This window comes from Cryptotermes secundus, unplaced genomic scaffold (genome assembly GCF_002891405.2).
Source record: "Cryptotermes secundus unplaced genomic scaffold, Csec_1.0 scaffold1968, whole genome shotgun sequence".
In the NCBI taxonomy this organism is placed as follows: Eukaryota; Metazoa; Arthropoda; class Insecta; order Blattodea; family Kalotermitidae; genus Cryptotermes; species Cryptotermes secundus.
In genome coordinates, this window is record NW_019739010.1 from 494,745 (window position 1) to 510,170 (window position 15,426).

The following is a 15,426-nucleotide window of genomic DNA, read 5'->3' on the forward strand; positions in this document are numbered from 1 at the left end:
TCATTTCATCTCTCTTCGGTCCGAATATTCTCAACACCCTGTTCTCAAACACCCTCAGTCTATGTTCCTCCCTTAATGTCAGAGACCAAGTTTCACAACCATACAGAACCACAGGCAAAATTATAGTTTTCCTACGAGAGTGTACTCTTCATAATCATGTGAGAACCTTAAATCCAACAAAATAACTTCTTGATACAGCATGAAATTAGTCTTAACTCGTGGGACAGAAGTTACAGAACGTAACGTGTACACCCCTGTGATACCGCAATAAAATTTTCTGGCTCTTGCCATTACGCTCACGCGCGTACTTTTGCATTTGTAGTTACGGTGCAAACCTCTGAACCAACTTCTCACAGTCGAACGTAATATTGATTTTTGTGTGAATAATTCAACAACCCTCCTGATTCGTGACCAGCTCAACTGTACTAGCGGACAGGCTGAATACAACTCAGTTTTAAGAATAGTAAAATGTACCCATGTTGCCCACCTGTGGTTCAGATGAAGCCCGGCCAACAGATAGGTTCCATACAATCAGCTATTAAGAATATCAGAACGTGGCCACATGTGGTTACAATCGAACCTGCCCAAGGTTAGTTGCTTATAACTCGCTTTTAAACATATCATAACGCTGTCTATGTTGGCCAGAAGTGGTCAAAATGATAACTGACCACGGTCAGTTGCACACAACTCGCTTTTAAGTATATCAGAACGTATCTATGTTGGCCACTAGTGGTTCAAATCAAACCTGACCAAGGTTAGGTTGCATACAACTCGGTTTTAATTACAATACACATATCTATGTTGGCCGGCTGTGGTTCAGCTCAAACCCGGCCAAATTAAGAGAAAATAATTTTAAATTTTTCCCCTTCTGTGGTCGGAATGTCTCCTTATTAATTATTGTACGATAAACACTTATGGAACTCGCATTTGTCAGATGCAGGTTTCCGTATGTACACTGAAGCATAGGAGAATTACTATATGCCATCACAGCCAGATAAAACTACTTGCGTACATGCTACCTGATTAAAAGTGAACGAAAGGACACAATTTAGAAATTATAAACTAAACAACTTTCTACAAAGTAAGATGACGCTGTGTGGTCCGGTAGAGATTGACAGATGTTTCACAGGAAAGTACAGTCTACGGAGAAAGTTTGCTGTTCTTCTGCTTGTTACTTATCTTAAACCCTGATGATGGATGCACTACGTTCATTCCAAACGTCGGTGAACTTCTACCGGACCATACGGCGTCATATCCCAGAAAACAGACCTCGTCACAGTCAACGCTCTGATAACCTCAAATAAAATGTAATTAAGTTTATCTTTAAATATTCAGGATGGAAATGGTTCTATCAGAAGCAACAAATTTCATGTGATGTTTTCTTTTTGTGAGAAATTCGTCAATGTTCTTCCACTACCGAAAATTAACAATTCAAGACCTAATTCTTCCAGCAGCACAATGGCCCTGAGGTCGGCTCAGCCTCTGACAGAAATGAGTACCAGAAATATTCCTGAGGGTAAAAGGCGGCCGACGCGTGAGGCTGACAACCTTACAGCCATCTGTGACCCGGTTTTCTTGAAAATGAGTGAGCCTTGACGTCTCACAACCCTATGGGCCTCGACGGCCTGTTACAGGGATACCTTTAACGTTTTTATAAGTGATATTTCATTTCTTTCATGAATGATATAAGCGAATCGTCTATTTACCAAACAGCGGCATAAGAACCCGTGACACAGAATGAACAAAAACGTACTATGTGCCCACTGTACCATAAAACATTTTTCAAGAAGAGACATTACACGTTCAAGTACAGTGCAAGGCAAAAAAACAGTGATGAAGGAAGCACCAACGCAAATTTCACGCGACTGCTCCTTATGTAGAAAACGATTTACAACGGATTCCGCAAGAACCCTGAGAGAACCTGGCGACTGAAGCGAATGCTAAATGGAGCGAGAAGATGAAAGAAGGAAATTCTGGTGTAGGACTCGATTTGCAATCCTTCAAAATGAAAAATTCCAACGATTCCTATTGGCACTTCTCGTATCGGCAGGTATGTCATGTCTAAAATGTATCTGAAAGTACGTCATACTTGAAATGTGGGCAAGCGGTAGCGTACTTGGTTGAGGAACTATGCTACCAGCCGTAAGGTCGCAGGTTCGATTGCCGATAAGGTCTGACTTAATCCTTCCAGCCACACTATGGCACTGGGGTCGACTCAGCCTCTAACAGAAATGAGTACCGGGAATCTTCCTGGGGGTAAACGGCAGCCAACCTCACAGCCGTCTATGAGCTGACTGTCTAGAAAATGTGGGAGCCACGACGTCTCACAACCCAATGGGCCTCCACGGCCTGTTATAGGGATAGCTTTACCTTTTTTTTTTACCCATGGGTGACTACAGACTGGGTTTGGATTGGTAATCAGATTTATTGGACTCATACAACTCGTGACTACGCTTTGTAAATCACTGTCACACAGACTAGTGGTCTGTTACACTCTCTACTAGTCGTTTCCTGGTAATGGCTCTCAACAGTGGAGATTCTTCAGCTTCTGTGCTCACAACTCTGAACTGCTCCAGGGATAGCTCTATCGTTATACTTTAAGTAGGTACCCTGACAGAAGAAAAAAAAGTCCGGTATCACAATTTTGGTTCCTATCGTGTTCTAAAAATAGACTGTAGTAACTTTCTAATGACGCAATTATCTACACCACCACATAACGATAACGATGTTTAGCATGTACAGCCCGTAAAGAGATACAATACCACTGACAAGAGTTCCTGTATACAAAACACCGTGCGCTTGAAGATACCGCCTTGTGGGATGTGACAACGGGTAGTCCTGTAGAAGTTTGCCGACGTTTCGGACAAATGTTCTACCAAGGTCTCTGATTCCTCCTTCCTTCTTGCTATTTGCTTGTTCTGCTAAGTCTTGACCATGCAGATGGGGACAGCGAGTTCCTGCGAAATTCTACCGGGCTACAGGGTGCCACATCTCAGAAGAGACACATTGTTATCAGAACCTCAAATGGAACACACCCTGGGATCATTTACGTCTGCTTCTGTGCGAACACGGATTTGGGGTGAAACATACGATGTTGGAAACTGTTACAGGGGGAAGAAAACATCACATGAGGTCGGCATAGACCAAAGCCACAGAAGGATATCCCCTTCTTATGGGGATCTGTTTACGGACCTGAAGCCATCCAATGTTCAGTGACCTTACACTACATATGGAACTGCATTTCTGCCGAAATGTGAAACACGCGAAGGGCTTTAATCCAAGACAACAAGGGGCTCGTTACAGGAGTCGAGTGCAATGTACACAGCCTGTATTCTTTTTATTGCTAGTGGGGACTAAGGGACTAAGTCCCTTGTACTGCGGCCACTTCTGGCCTATTGTACCAGCCCCAGATGATAGGTGAGGGTGATTGTGGAGCAATTGGTGGAATGAAGATTGGCAGGGGAAACCGAAGTACTCGGAGAAAACCTGCCCCAGCGCCACTCTGTCCACCACAAAGCCCACTTGTCCAAACCCCGGGATCGAACCCAGGCCGCCGCGGTGGGAAGCCAGCGACTAACCGCTTGAGCTATGGAGCGGCACTACACAGCCTGTAAAGTCACGACTGTGATGAGTTATGTAATACAGGCATACTCGGTCTAGGAAACCGAAATTAACGGCCGTGGGGATTCGCTGCGCTGACCACGCGACACCCTCTGTCCGCTAAAGTTGGCACTAAAATTCACCGACAAGCGGCGGTCGCTCGGTCGGTATAGTTCGCTTGCGGACTACAAAGACGGAATTTGTTTTTGTTTTTCTTCTGTCATAGGCCATATCACTTCCAACATATAACCTCAGCTCGCGGTTTATCTGGTCTATATTCTGGAAGTCCGGGGTTCGAATTGTATACACATCTGATATATCATATGATCTAAGAAGGCATGCATGGCTTGGAGCGAGCAATCACAGCGGTACATCACTCCTGCCGTTCCCTTATGTAAACAACGGACCTCGTATTATCTGCGCGGTCTATCGACCTGCTCAAAGCGGAGTAACAATTTTACCCCGGTCTAGATTTGCCTGTTTCACTGACTCAGTTCCTTGGAGCCTGCTGGGAGCGCCACTGACTCATATACAGACTGCTTTATTTGGATTGACCTCTGGGCTGCGCGTAAAGTGATGGACAGGGGCAGTGGGCTTAGCTGCACTGTAGAAATGGGAGATGGTGACACATCATAACTAAAATTCTGTCATAACCCATACATACCTCACAGGAAACAATACCGATTTGGGCTTCCTTCCAACTTGCGTATAGAATCACCCCAACAATACAACGCACGCAGTCACAAGAGGACACATCATAAGACACAGTATACACAAAATATAGGAAGAACGACTCCCACAGAGGAAGAATGATATAATACGCTAGTTTGAAATACGACGTATAAGATGATAAATCTTAACAAAATTTTAATATATAATTTTATTATAGTACATGACGAATATACATTTTAAATCATTTTACAAACGACACATGATGGCGAGCAGTGCAACAGTTTAACGTAAATAACACACCTGAGGATGGCACATTGATGCCGAAAAATGCAGTGAACTGACACGTGAGACTGTGTGCACTAGAAGACGGTCAACACATACACATCATGGACGTGAATCACCCCACTTCTTTAAACGATAAAAAACCTGAAGATGGATGCAGTAAGTTCAATCGAAACATCGGTATCCGCCTATAAGTCTACAGTATGGTGTCACAATTTAAAGGAACCAAATATGGTGTTGGTACTAGCCCGAATGCTCTGCGCAAACTTCCAGTTTGGTGCCCGCCCTCACGGTCAGCACGTCCGTCCGTGCTTAAGAAAAGAAGAAGACCCGACACGTAAGGTTCGATCCCGCCTGTCACGGTTTCCATCTCTGCTGGACTAATGCCCTATTTTAGTCAAAGCTTTGCTGTGGAGAACGTGTCACGGGCAGGCACCCTCTAACCTCAAGTTCGTCCTTTCGAAGTGAGAAACGGTCATGCAGCTCCAGACTACATACAGAGAAATGTCGCCTTCGTTAAAACGAGACTGCGTCACACACACATAGCGTCGTATGATGCGGTGATTAATGAATGAACTGGAGAGGATTTGGGAGGAATCGGTCGTGATCTGATCGTGGTACTAGCCCGGAATTCGCTTGGAGGGACTGGAGGAAGTCCCTGTCAGGAGAGCTCACCTTGCGACTACGTGCCCGAAGTTTTACTGGTTCTGATACACCTGAAAATGGGAGTTGCTCCTGTGCTTAACTAAGCATCGCGCCCTTAAAACTTGTGGCGAAGCGGAGGAATAGCTCAACCATTCCTGATCTAGGCACTAGACGGCGACCGGTCAGCTTCACCCTTCGGCCGCTTTGATCTCCGGGGAAAGTATACGAGACTAGGCTGTCAGCCCCAGAGTGGGTTTGACTGCTGTGAAGTACAGGAAAATTTCTTGCCCCTGCAGGAAATTGAAACCAGGACCGTCTATCCGGTCGCTATACCGACTGAAACAACTCGGCTCCACAAATGATAGCTTCGTTGAATAATCCACAATGCAAGGAACACCGTCGAGATTAATTCTACTTCTAGACCGTTACACCTGCGCAATGTTGGCAGCATTGCCCACAACCACACAGTGTAACAACCCAGGAGAGTTTAGCACAATGCCATGAAGACATATAGGGGAGTGGAGGTGTAGTTCCAACATTCTTGACGGTGAGTGGTCAGCTTGAAGCCCCGGCTCCTTTACCCTATAGGGGAAAAACCCCCGATACCCATTGGATAGCAGCTTGGGTGCGCCCCAGAGCCAGTAGGGTCGATGTAGGGAACGCAATTTTCTGCAATGCCGGGAATCGAAACCGGGTCGTCCAGCAGTAGCTATCCCGACGCCGTAACAAACGAGGAAGAGAATTACGATCAATGTTACGGTTTGGTATCTGAGACGGTATTTAAGGGTTCTGATGTCTTAGGTGAAGGGGGAGGGTAGACAAGAAGTGTTTACCTCCATCCACTTGCTTCATCACAAATGGAAACACGTCCTCAGTCATGAGGTCCCAGTAGAACATAGGGCATGACTGCCTCTGCATATGAAGAAACGTGGTGATACATATACAGTTTGAAGGCAGTTGGTAACTCTGAAATTCACATCATCGTGAAGTTGGCATCATGCCAGTGCTGCTGCCAATAAAGTGGAATAATACAGCCACCCTCAACAACTCACACGAGGACATTGTTTTGAGAATGGGGTCATAAGCGTACGTGTGAGAAACGCCAACAGAATATAAAAACGCTATAGCTTATTACAGAGTTCATAGCACATTTCTCACCCTCTGCCTTATCTCCAGGTCCTCCAGCTCGGCTACACAATAATACAACAGTACCTTGTACAGAATGTTCCAGTTGCACTGCGATGCACACGCAGGCCAACAGTTGTAATGACAAACTCAATGTCTCATTTACTTCCAGCAGCACTATGGTCCCGAGGTCGACTCAGCCTCTAACAGAAATGGGTACCGGGAATCTTCCTGGAGGCAAAGGGCGGATGACGCGCAACCCTATGGGCCTCCACGACCTGTTACAGGGATAACTTTACCTTCGGGGACACGCCATAGCTCAAGTGGTTATTCGCTGGCTACACACCGCGGCGGCCCGGGTTCGATCCCGGGGGTCTCAAGTGGAATTTGTGGTGGACAAATTGGCGCTGGGGCAGGTTTTCTCCGAGTACTTCGGTTTCCCCTGCCAATCTTCATTCCACCAATTGCTCCATAATCACCCTCACCTATCATCTGGGGCTGGTACAATAGGCCAGAAGTGGCCGCAGTACAGGGGACTTAGTCCCACCCCCCACTAGCAATAAAAAAATAATAGCTTTACCTTTTACATCGCTAAATTACATTCACGTAAGGAAAATATTTAACAAACCTGTTTATTACATTTCTGTATCAGCTGCACAAATGGCATCCCCTCTTACTCTCCGGGTCCGCCACCTCTCACTAATCACTCGTGCCAATTTTCATCCACCACTCCTCTTTGCATTCACGGCCCTTCTTACCTTTACCCGGTAATACAGCTCACGAGCGGCTCACCTTGCTACTCGCGTCTTGCTCGTTGCTTCCTCAGCACGACGTCGACCCTGAAGATGGACAGAGTGTCCTTCACAGTCGCTGCGAGAACCTCATATTCAACTTCGGCGCGAAAGCCAAAAGGAAAGAGACCACTTGGAAGACCGAGAAGTAGGTGGTTGGACAAAATGTTAGGATGGACCTTGGAGAAGTACGATTGGGGTGGTATGACTTGATTGTTCTGGCTGCAGGAAGTTAACGCGGGCAGCAACAGAAGAAAGGTGTTTTCTGTGGTCAGCGACGCACTCGTTACTACGCAACGTTGCCAGGATAAGACTATGAAGACTGACAATACTAGCGTGTGGGTAACGGTGAACTGCAAAGTGTGTAGATCGGCGATAGCGCTCTAATTACGTGTAGTTCCTCGTGCTATGTATAAGTGGTCAGTAAATCCACTCACCCGATCTGATAGTCACAAAACCCCTACGCGTGACAATATAATTCTGTAGCATTTGAGGTTCTCAGAACGGTGATTATGAAGCCTGCTTTCTGGGATTCAACGCATTGTAGTCCACTGAAAGCAAACCGACGTTTCGGAGGAACATACCATTCCTATCATGAGGGTTGAATAAGGCGAGCAAGATACCAGTGTGAAAGCTGGCAAGTCGGTTGACTTTCAACGGACTATAAGGAGTTATATCCCGGAGGGCAGAAATTTATATCATTCTGATTTATATCAAGCTTTAAAATATTTTCTGCTCTTGCTGCTTTGCAGCATGTTTCCCTTTGTTATTTAATTTCACATTAAACTCGTTACACGTTACGTGGAACGCAAACCGCTGCTAGAGAAACCTCGATCCACTTACATCAGGGCACATTCTGTTACACCCCAGTCTCTACTGGATTATTTCGCAGGTACGAGAAAGATTCCATTAATGTAGAACATAAACCATGTCGCCCCCCTTCTTCTTATTTTCTTGTATCCTTCAACCTTCTCCCCCATTTTCCTTGTTTTTCATTTTATTTCTTCGCTTGTAACTTCTTTTGATACTTTCTATTTCATTTTATTTCCTTCCACCTTCCTCTCCTCCAGTCTTTCATTACATCTTCGCTTCTCTCTTTTACTAACACACACTTGATGTTCGTTCTACGTTTTTACTTTCTCAAAAAATTTGTGAATGACTGGAGTAGTGTTTTTTTAGTTTCTAGGGGTGGGGGTGAGACTGAGTCCACTTGGTATGTCGGCCACTTCTGGCCTATTGTACCAGCCCCGGATGATAGATGATGATGAGTGTGAAGCAGTCAGCGGAATGAGAACTGGCAGGGGAAACGGAAGTACTCGGAGGAAACCTGCCCCAATTCCACTTTGCCCCCCACAAAACCCATATGACCTGACCTGGGCTTGCTGCTGGCTTCCCGCCGCGGGAGCCCAGATTCGAGTCCGGGTCTGGTCATGTGGGAATTGTGGTGGACAAAGTGGCGCTGAAGTGGGTTTCCTCCGAGTACTTCGGTTCCCCTGTCCATTTTCATTCCACCAACTACTCCACTATCATCATCCTCTATCATTGGAGCTGGTGCAACAGGCCAATAGTGGCCGCAGTACCAAGTGGACTCAATCTCACCCCCACCAAGAAGAAAAACAAGAGAAGAGCTGTTTGAAGCGGTGTTTCTGTGCGGTCCGTGCCGAAGCTATATAGCGAGTACCAGCTGCCATTATGACACAGTCCTGAGATAGCAGTCAGAAGAGTAGGAGGTTAGGGTGAGATTGTCGCCATCCTGAGAGGACGTGAGCCCGTAAGTACAGGAACGTCCAGTATTGGTAGCCGTTACCAAGCAGCGCAGAGACGACCGTGACTGAGCACTAGTCTTTGTGTGACAGTGATGTGCAAAGCGTAGACACGAGTTGTGTGTTCAAGTGTTCAATAAATGCGATTACCAATCCAAACGCGTACTACAGTCAATCACGTTACAACACTATGCCTTGTAACGCAGCACATGTAGAGAAACTCCTCAAAATTCGGTACATCATTTAAAAGGACTCCAGTTTATCATATAGTACACTCACACAAACCTCATGGCCCTTGTCTCGTCGCGACATTCCCCCAAAATATGCACACATCCCGAACTATGCATTTCAACGTGAGCCAGCGGCGAATATGCCACCAGCAATATTGCTATGTACACTTCGCGACCATCGCCGGTTTTATTCGCCAGTGCACCCAACCACCCAACAAGCCTGTCGCCATAGCAACCCCCTATACTCATTTCTACACTCATGGATTGAGAGCGTGTCTAATCCATGTCCTATACCAAACATGCAGACAGATGCGAGCTTCCTGTCCGGAATTTTGGAAGTCAGAACGCAGACTTCTCTTTCGTCATTATCATTCAGAATGAACACGCCACGAGATTCACGTCACAGCCAAGTGACGGTTCCCTATCGAAGAGGCAGACAGAACATTTGCTTGCCCTTCAAATCGACGCCGTCCAAAACAACGTGTGACGGTGGCTGCCCGAGTGTTCTGGTAGAACTAACCACGTGGCGACAGAACTAACCGTTCCGCACTAACTAAACTAACTTCATGGAGCTGAGCCTTTCTTGAGAAGCCGCCAATTGTGCAGCTACTCACAAACTTCGAACCATTTTATTACCGTGTTCACAAAAGCCCTCCACTGGTCCCTTTCTTGACCCAGATCGATCCACTGCATACCGTTCCATCCTGTCTCTCTAAGATCCATTTCAATATCGTTCACCCACTTTCGTCTTGGTCTTCTTAGTGGTCTCTTTCCTCCTGGCTTTCCCACCTGTATCCTATATGCATTCCTCGCATCCCCATTCGTGCTACATGCCCTGTCCATCTCATACTCCTTGACTTGACCATTCTAATTATATTTGGCGTAGAGCTCCTCACTATGCGGTGCTTTTTCAAAGTCTTGTCACTTCCTCTCTCTTCGCTCTAAATATTCTCAAACACCCTCAGTCTATGTTCCTCCCTTAGTGTCAGAGACAAACTTTCATATCCATACAGAATTACAGGCAAAATTATAGCTTTGTATATTTTAATTTTTATGTTTTTAGACAGCAGACACGAAGACATTTCCTCCTGAAGCAAGTTTTTTTTCTGTACAGTCGTTCCCAAATATCTGAAAATATTCATCACTGTTAAAAAAGTCAGGCCTTAGTCAGCGATTCTACCACCTGCCTTACCTCACGACCTATCTCAATCAACCTTCTCCACGTTAATCATCCTCCCATCTCTTTTTCCGTCTATCAAATGTCTGTTTTTCGAAAGGTTTATCCAACAAACTCTGTTAAATCCTTATCGCCCCATGCAATAATGAAGATCAGCACACAGTTTAGGCAACTCCTAAATTCTTTTTGTTTTCCGGGCTAATTTCTAGAGGTCAGTATGGATCCAGAAGGACACGTCACCAATAAACTCGATGTAAGACTTTCATGGTTTTCCTGTCTTCAAGCAAATTCTGACAAGTTTCCCAAGTTCTTAGTTACTACTGCGTGTTTCTCATGCAGCTCTCAAGGTTTAGATCCATCAATATTAATGGCCCTTCTGTAAAGTCTACCAAATTACATTTACAAATTCTGCAATTCACCATTAATTGATAAAATTAGGATTTTGCTGTTCTTGCCTCAAGCCACAGCTTTTAACCATCCTAACCCCTTCATTTTCACGGTACCCTCACCAAAACGAGGAGTGAACGAAGCCCTAGATCATTATAGCAAAATTATATCTTTTCCCTCCCAAAGACAGTATAAAGCATCTCATTTCTTGTGTGGTTTCTCTACTCGTAACTGCAACTAATACAGCACTGTCGCTGTCTACACACTTTCCAAATCACTAGGACACGCTAAGTCTCCATGTTGGAACCCGTTGCCAGGAAACGGCTGAAGGCACAGCAGGCTGGAAAACGCTTACCGAGCGCTGTGGTAATCTGTAAACTATGGAGATTGGCGATGGCGCTGTAATTATTTTAATCTTGGTTGTGTGTATAAGCGGCCAAGAAATAAATTCTCCAATCCAAACCCAGTCTACAGTCATATACATAAACGTGACAATATCTTCAACGCAGAAGACTGTGGCATACGCTCATCTGAAACGTAAGGGGAAACTCATTCCGGACTACAAGAATTTACATAAAAGCTAAAAAAAGAAAACTCCGTGGCTTTTGGTCCTCAAGCGAACTATACCGACCGAGCGACGGCCGCTTATCGGCCAAGTTACTGCCAACTTTTGCGGATAGAGGATGTGGCGTGGTCAGATCAACGGATTCCCACGGCCTTTAATCTCTGTTTTCTAGACCGGAACCTCTACTTTTCTATTCAAGTAGCTCCTCAGTTATGCTCACGAGGCTCAGTGGGCCCCGTTCCAGACCCACTAGTCTTCAGAAAATCTGGTAGCGCCGGGAATCGAACTAGGAAACTCTGACCACTAGACCACAGAGGCCGGCCTCACGACGTTGCATACCAAAAAATAATGCTGCTCGCGGTCACCGTTGTGAGAGCAAGTCCGAATTGTTTCGCTTGTCAACATATCTGTCGGCCATCCTTCATCACATTCCCGTACGTGGGAGGTGCTTAGCAGAGTATCTATAACAGGCGCTGATCGGTGTGACTCTGGCCACGTGGCAGTGCTTTCAAGCGAGCCATAAGCTATCGAGATGAAATCCTAAAAACAGGAACTAACAAGATTAAGAAAGAAAAAAAGAAACCTGTCTCCTTTCAGGGGGAGAACATTATACATAGCATGGGATTAAGAAGTCTTAAGACGGAAGTTCCCAACAAATTATAAATAAGCCCTCATTCCACATCATACTCACTTTTATCTAACAATTCAAACTACCCGCGGCTTAGAACAAACTTATAAATATGCAGAACACGGAGCGTGTTTGTACAATTACATTATCACCTTCAAATCCATTTCGGTAGAGAATATAATTTATTCAGGATGGAAAGACAAAAGAGATAAAATATATGGATTAAAGTTCGTTACAAGCGTAGTGGAGGGTCTGGTAAAAAGCATCCATTTTGGAAGGAAGGAAAGAGGTTGGAGAAAAAAATAAGGGCTAAAAGGAAATAAACATGTATATTCACACCTTAAAAGCATTGTAATAGAACTTTTATCTGCTGCAAGAGAGCTGTACCATTCGAGATGCTAACAAAATTCAAAGGTTATATTCGTTTGTTCCGTTTCTACAGTCCTGATTAAAACAGGTCACGAGAGACAAGCAGATAAATCAACTGAAACCAATCCCCACCAGTGAAACACCGCCTACATTTAAAAGTATCCTCTCGAAATCACAAAATCCCCGCTGTTACGAACGTATGTAATTTTCATTGCTCCGTATGTTATACTCGTTGAGTAAGGAAAAAAAAATCTTCCGAGTTATTTTTTTTTTTTTGCAACGGATCCATTCCCCATACGGAGTACACAATCTTCCGGCTTCTGATCACGTGTAGTCCGTTACAAGTCCACCGATACTTCAAAAGAACTCACCGCCACAATCTTCAGGGTCGAAGGATATACCAGGTAAGAAAGCTTCAAACACATGGGGAATGTTTACTGCTGGTTTCCTGCTCAGCTCACTCTCCGACACTGAAGATGGGGGCGATATGTTCCTTCGAAACGACGGTAGATTCCACAGAACTACATGACAGTAAAATACAGAACATCGTACTCTTAGTCACCGATGTGAGAATCCTGAACCATTCTATGTACTGCGACACAACGCCTGAAAGCGGAAACAGAGGGACCAGGTTACGCGTCCACTGTTAAGCAACGACAAATACTTAAGCAACATTCGAAGCATCGTTGGGCTATAAAGCTGGAAACTGTGTTTTCTGTTGGATCCGCTTCGAAGCTATACAGCGAGGATTGTGATTCAAAAATCGTGCAGTCATTTTCTGTGTAAGAACACAGCATCTCGGTCTATGAAAACGAAACAAAGCCATCTCAATCATATACGAAACATGAGTTAAAAAAGCAGCTTAAGTGCACTGTTTGCTGATGAAATTACTATGAATCCATAACATGGTCTCAAGTGAACTTTACGAGGACTGAAGGGCTAACGTTAGCTTACAAGTGACGGGAGGAGCAGCCTACCTTTCCCGTGGAGTTGCTGCCGGTTGGAATCGGCCTTCAGGTTCTCTGCCGTGTGGACCAGCTCGTCCAGTTGCGGCTTCTTCTGCTCCAGCTCCCGCAGGACGTTCTGGGAACACAACATACATAGTCACATAACACTGCAAGATCTCTACAGCGCGCTTTCTGCACTTCGGGACGCCATAAGCAAACAGAGAGGAACAAGCAACACGCATCCTTACATGAAGAAGTGTCAATTTATAAAAGAACAGCGTTTTTCGGGAGCCGGGATAACGCAGTCGGTATAGCGACTGGCTACGGGCTGGACAGCCGAGGGATCGGAGTTCGAGTTCAGGTAGGGTCAAGAATTTTTTCTTCTCCACGTCGTCCAGACCGACTCTGGGACCCACCCAGCCTCCTATCCAATGGGTACCGGGGGACTCTTTCTCCGGAGTTAAAGCAGCCTGGGCGTGAAGCTGACCACTCACGTTCAGCTAGTGCCTTCATGGCGCAGTGCTTAATTAGTTTAGCACAGGAACAACTTTGCCATTTTTACAGCGTTTTCCGATTAACGCAACGATTAATTAAATTTTCTTTTACATATTAATATGCAAGGAGTAGAATAAATGTCAGTGCTGTGAAGCCCGTTAGTCATGTAGGCGGATATGTTTCGGAGAAACACGTTGCCTCCATCTTCAGGGTTTAAATATGTAGGACAGATGAGGAAGACAGTCACTGAGTTATTGTCCAGAAATTGGTCGAGTTCTGGAGATGGCAGCCGGAGGTGACGGTGAAGAAATGGAGAGAAAGGAATTAGACTGCAAAGACTTCATTTGTAATTAGAAGTGACAGTGAGACTGTGATAAATCCGTTTCCAGGATACGGCTAGTGAAGACTGAGAACTCTAGTGCGTGTGTAATGGTGAACTGGAAAGGGTGTAGTTCAGCGATAGCGCTGTATTGACTAAAAGGTCCGAGTCGTATGTACAAGCTGTCAATAAATCCAGCCACCGAATGCAGAATCCATCTACAGTTATCGCAACACGTGACAGTACAATCAGTTCCGTATATTGAACGTACAAATTTTCACGGGCTTCTTCAAAAGAGGCGCTAACTTCCCAAATATGACTATACGAGGGTTACATTCAAGTAATTACAGTACATAATTTTACTCTTTTCTTCCTCGTGGGGGAGCACAAAATACACGGCCTCTTAAACAGAATAACGAATGCTTTTGCCGCCCGGAAAAGATTTCTGTAGGTAGCAATCGTAACAGTTCTAGATGCATGTAAATTTGGTCACGCGATGAGAAGGGGCAAGCCTGTGGACTCGAACCGAGGCTCAATTCCGCGCCTAGTAACATGTCCCCCCACTGCGGCTCAACTTAAGCCTTCATTACATTTGATGGATGTGCCACTTTCCGTTTAAGGGCGTAGACGGGATTCAAATGAACGGGCAGCACTATGACGCAACTGCAGCCGCGGCAATAGACCTTCGGGTTCCATACTGTGACATGACACCCGAAAGCCGGATTATTGGAGTCGGAATAGACGTTCACTGCCAGGCAACGACTTGGTAAACACATTACCGCGACAACGAATACGCAAGCAAAAATCTAATATATTCCGTTGCTACGCAACGGCGCTGTAAACGCACTTTCCCAACAAAAAATTAGGCTGCGTCTTCTGCGTGGTCCGTGCAAAGTGCTTATAAAAAAGGGTTCAGTTGCGAAGAGTTAGTCGAGTTTTGAGACGCCGGTCTGCCAGGACATGAGCCTCGAAGCAGAGGAATTGAATTAAGTTGGCAGTTGCACAATAATGGCAGGAAAGGAACTAGGCAGTGCAAAGAATTCTTCATATGTGATTTGAAGTGACAGTGAGATTGTGATAAATCCGTTGCCAGGTTACGACTAGTGAAGACTGAGAACCCTAATGCGTGTGTAACGGTCAACTGTAAATTGTGGAAACAGCGGTAGCGCTATAATTGCCTGTAGTCCCGAGTTGAATATACAATATGTTAATAAATCCAAACACCCAATGCAGAGCCCGTCTTATAAGTCACGCGCACTACCTTCTACACGTGACAATATAATGCAATAAATTTCTCGAATAGATGAAGAACTATTAGCTTCTCAGGAAGGAATCTCCCCAATGCGGTTGGTTGGCTGGTTACTTAGTGGTATAGTCAGTAAGGGGTAAGGGACGAAGAAAAGTACACAATATTCACCGCCTTAAAGACCG

General features: G+C 45.2%; 1 protein-coding gene across 5 annotated transcripts in view; it reads right to left on the bottom strand.

Annotated features, from left to right (window-relative positions):
• LOC111871621 (dystrophin, isoforms A/C/F/G/H) overlaps nt 1–15,426 on the bottom strand; it is a 502,313-nt gene that overhangs the window by 359,282 nt on the left and 127,605 nt on the right. For all 5 annotated transcript variants that reach the window (XM_023864846.1, XM_023864848.1, XM_023864845.1 and 2 more), the window contains one exon: nt 13,212–13,317. In XM_023864846.1, coding sequence (XP_023720614.1) covers nt 13,212–13,317 — 106 coding nt within the window. The remainder of the gene's footprint in view (nt 1–13,211; nt 13,318–15,426) is intronic.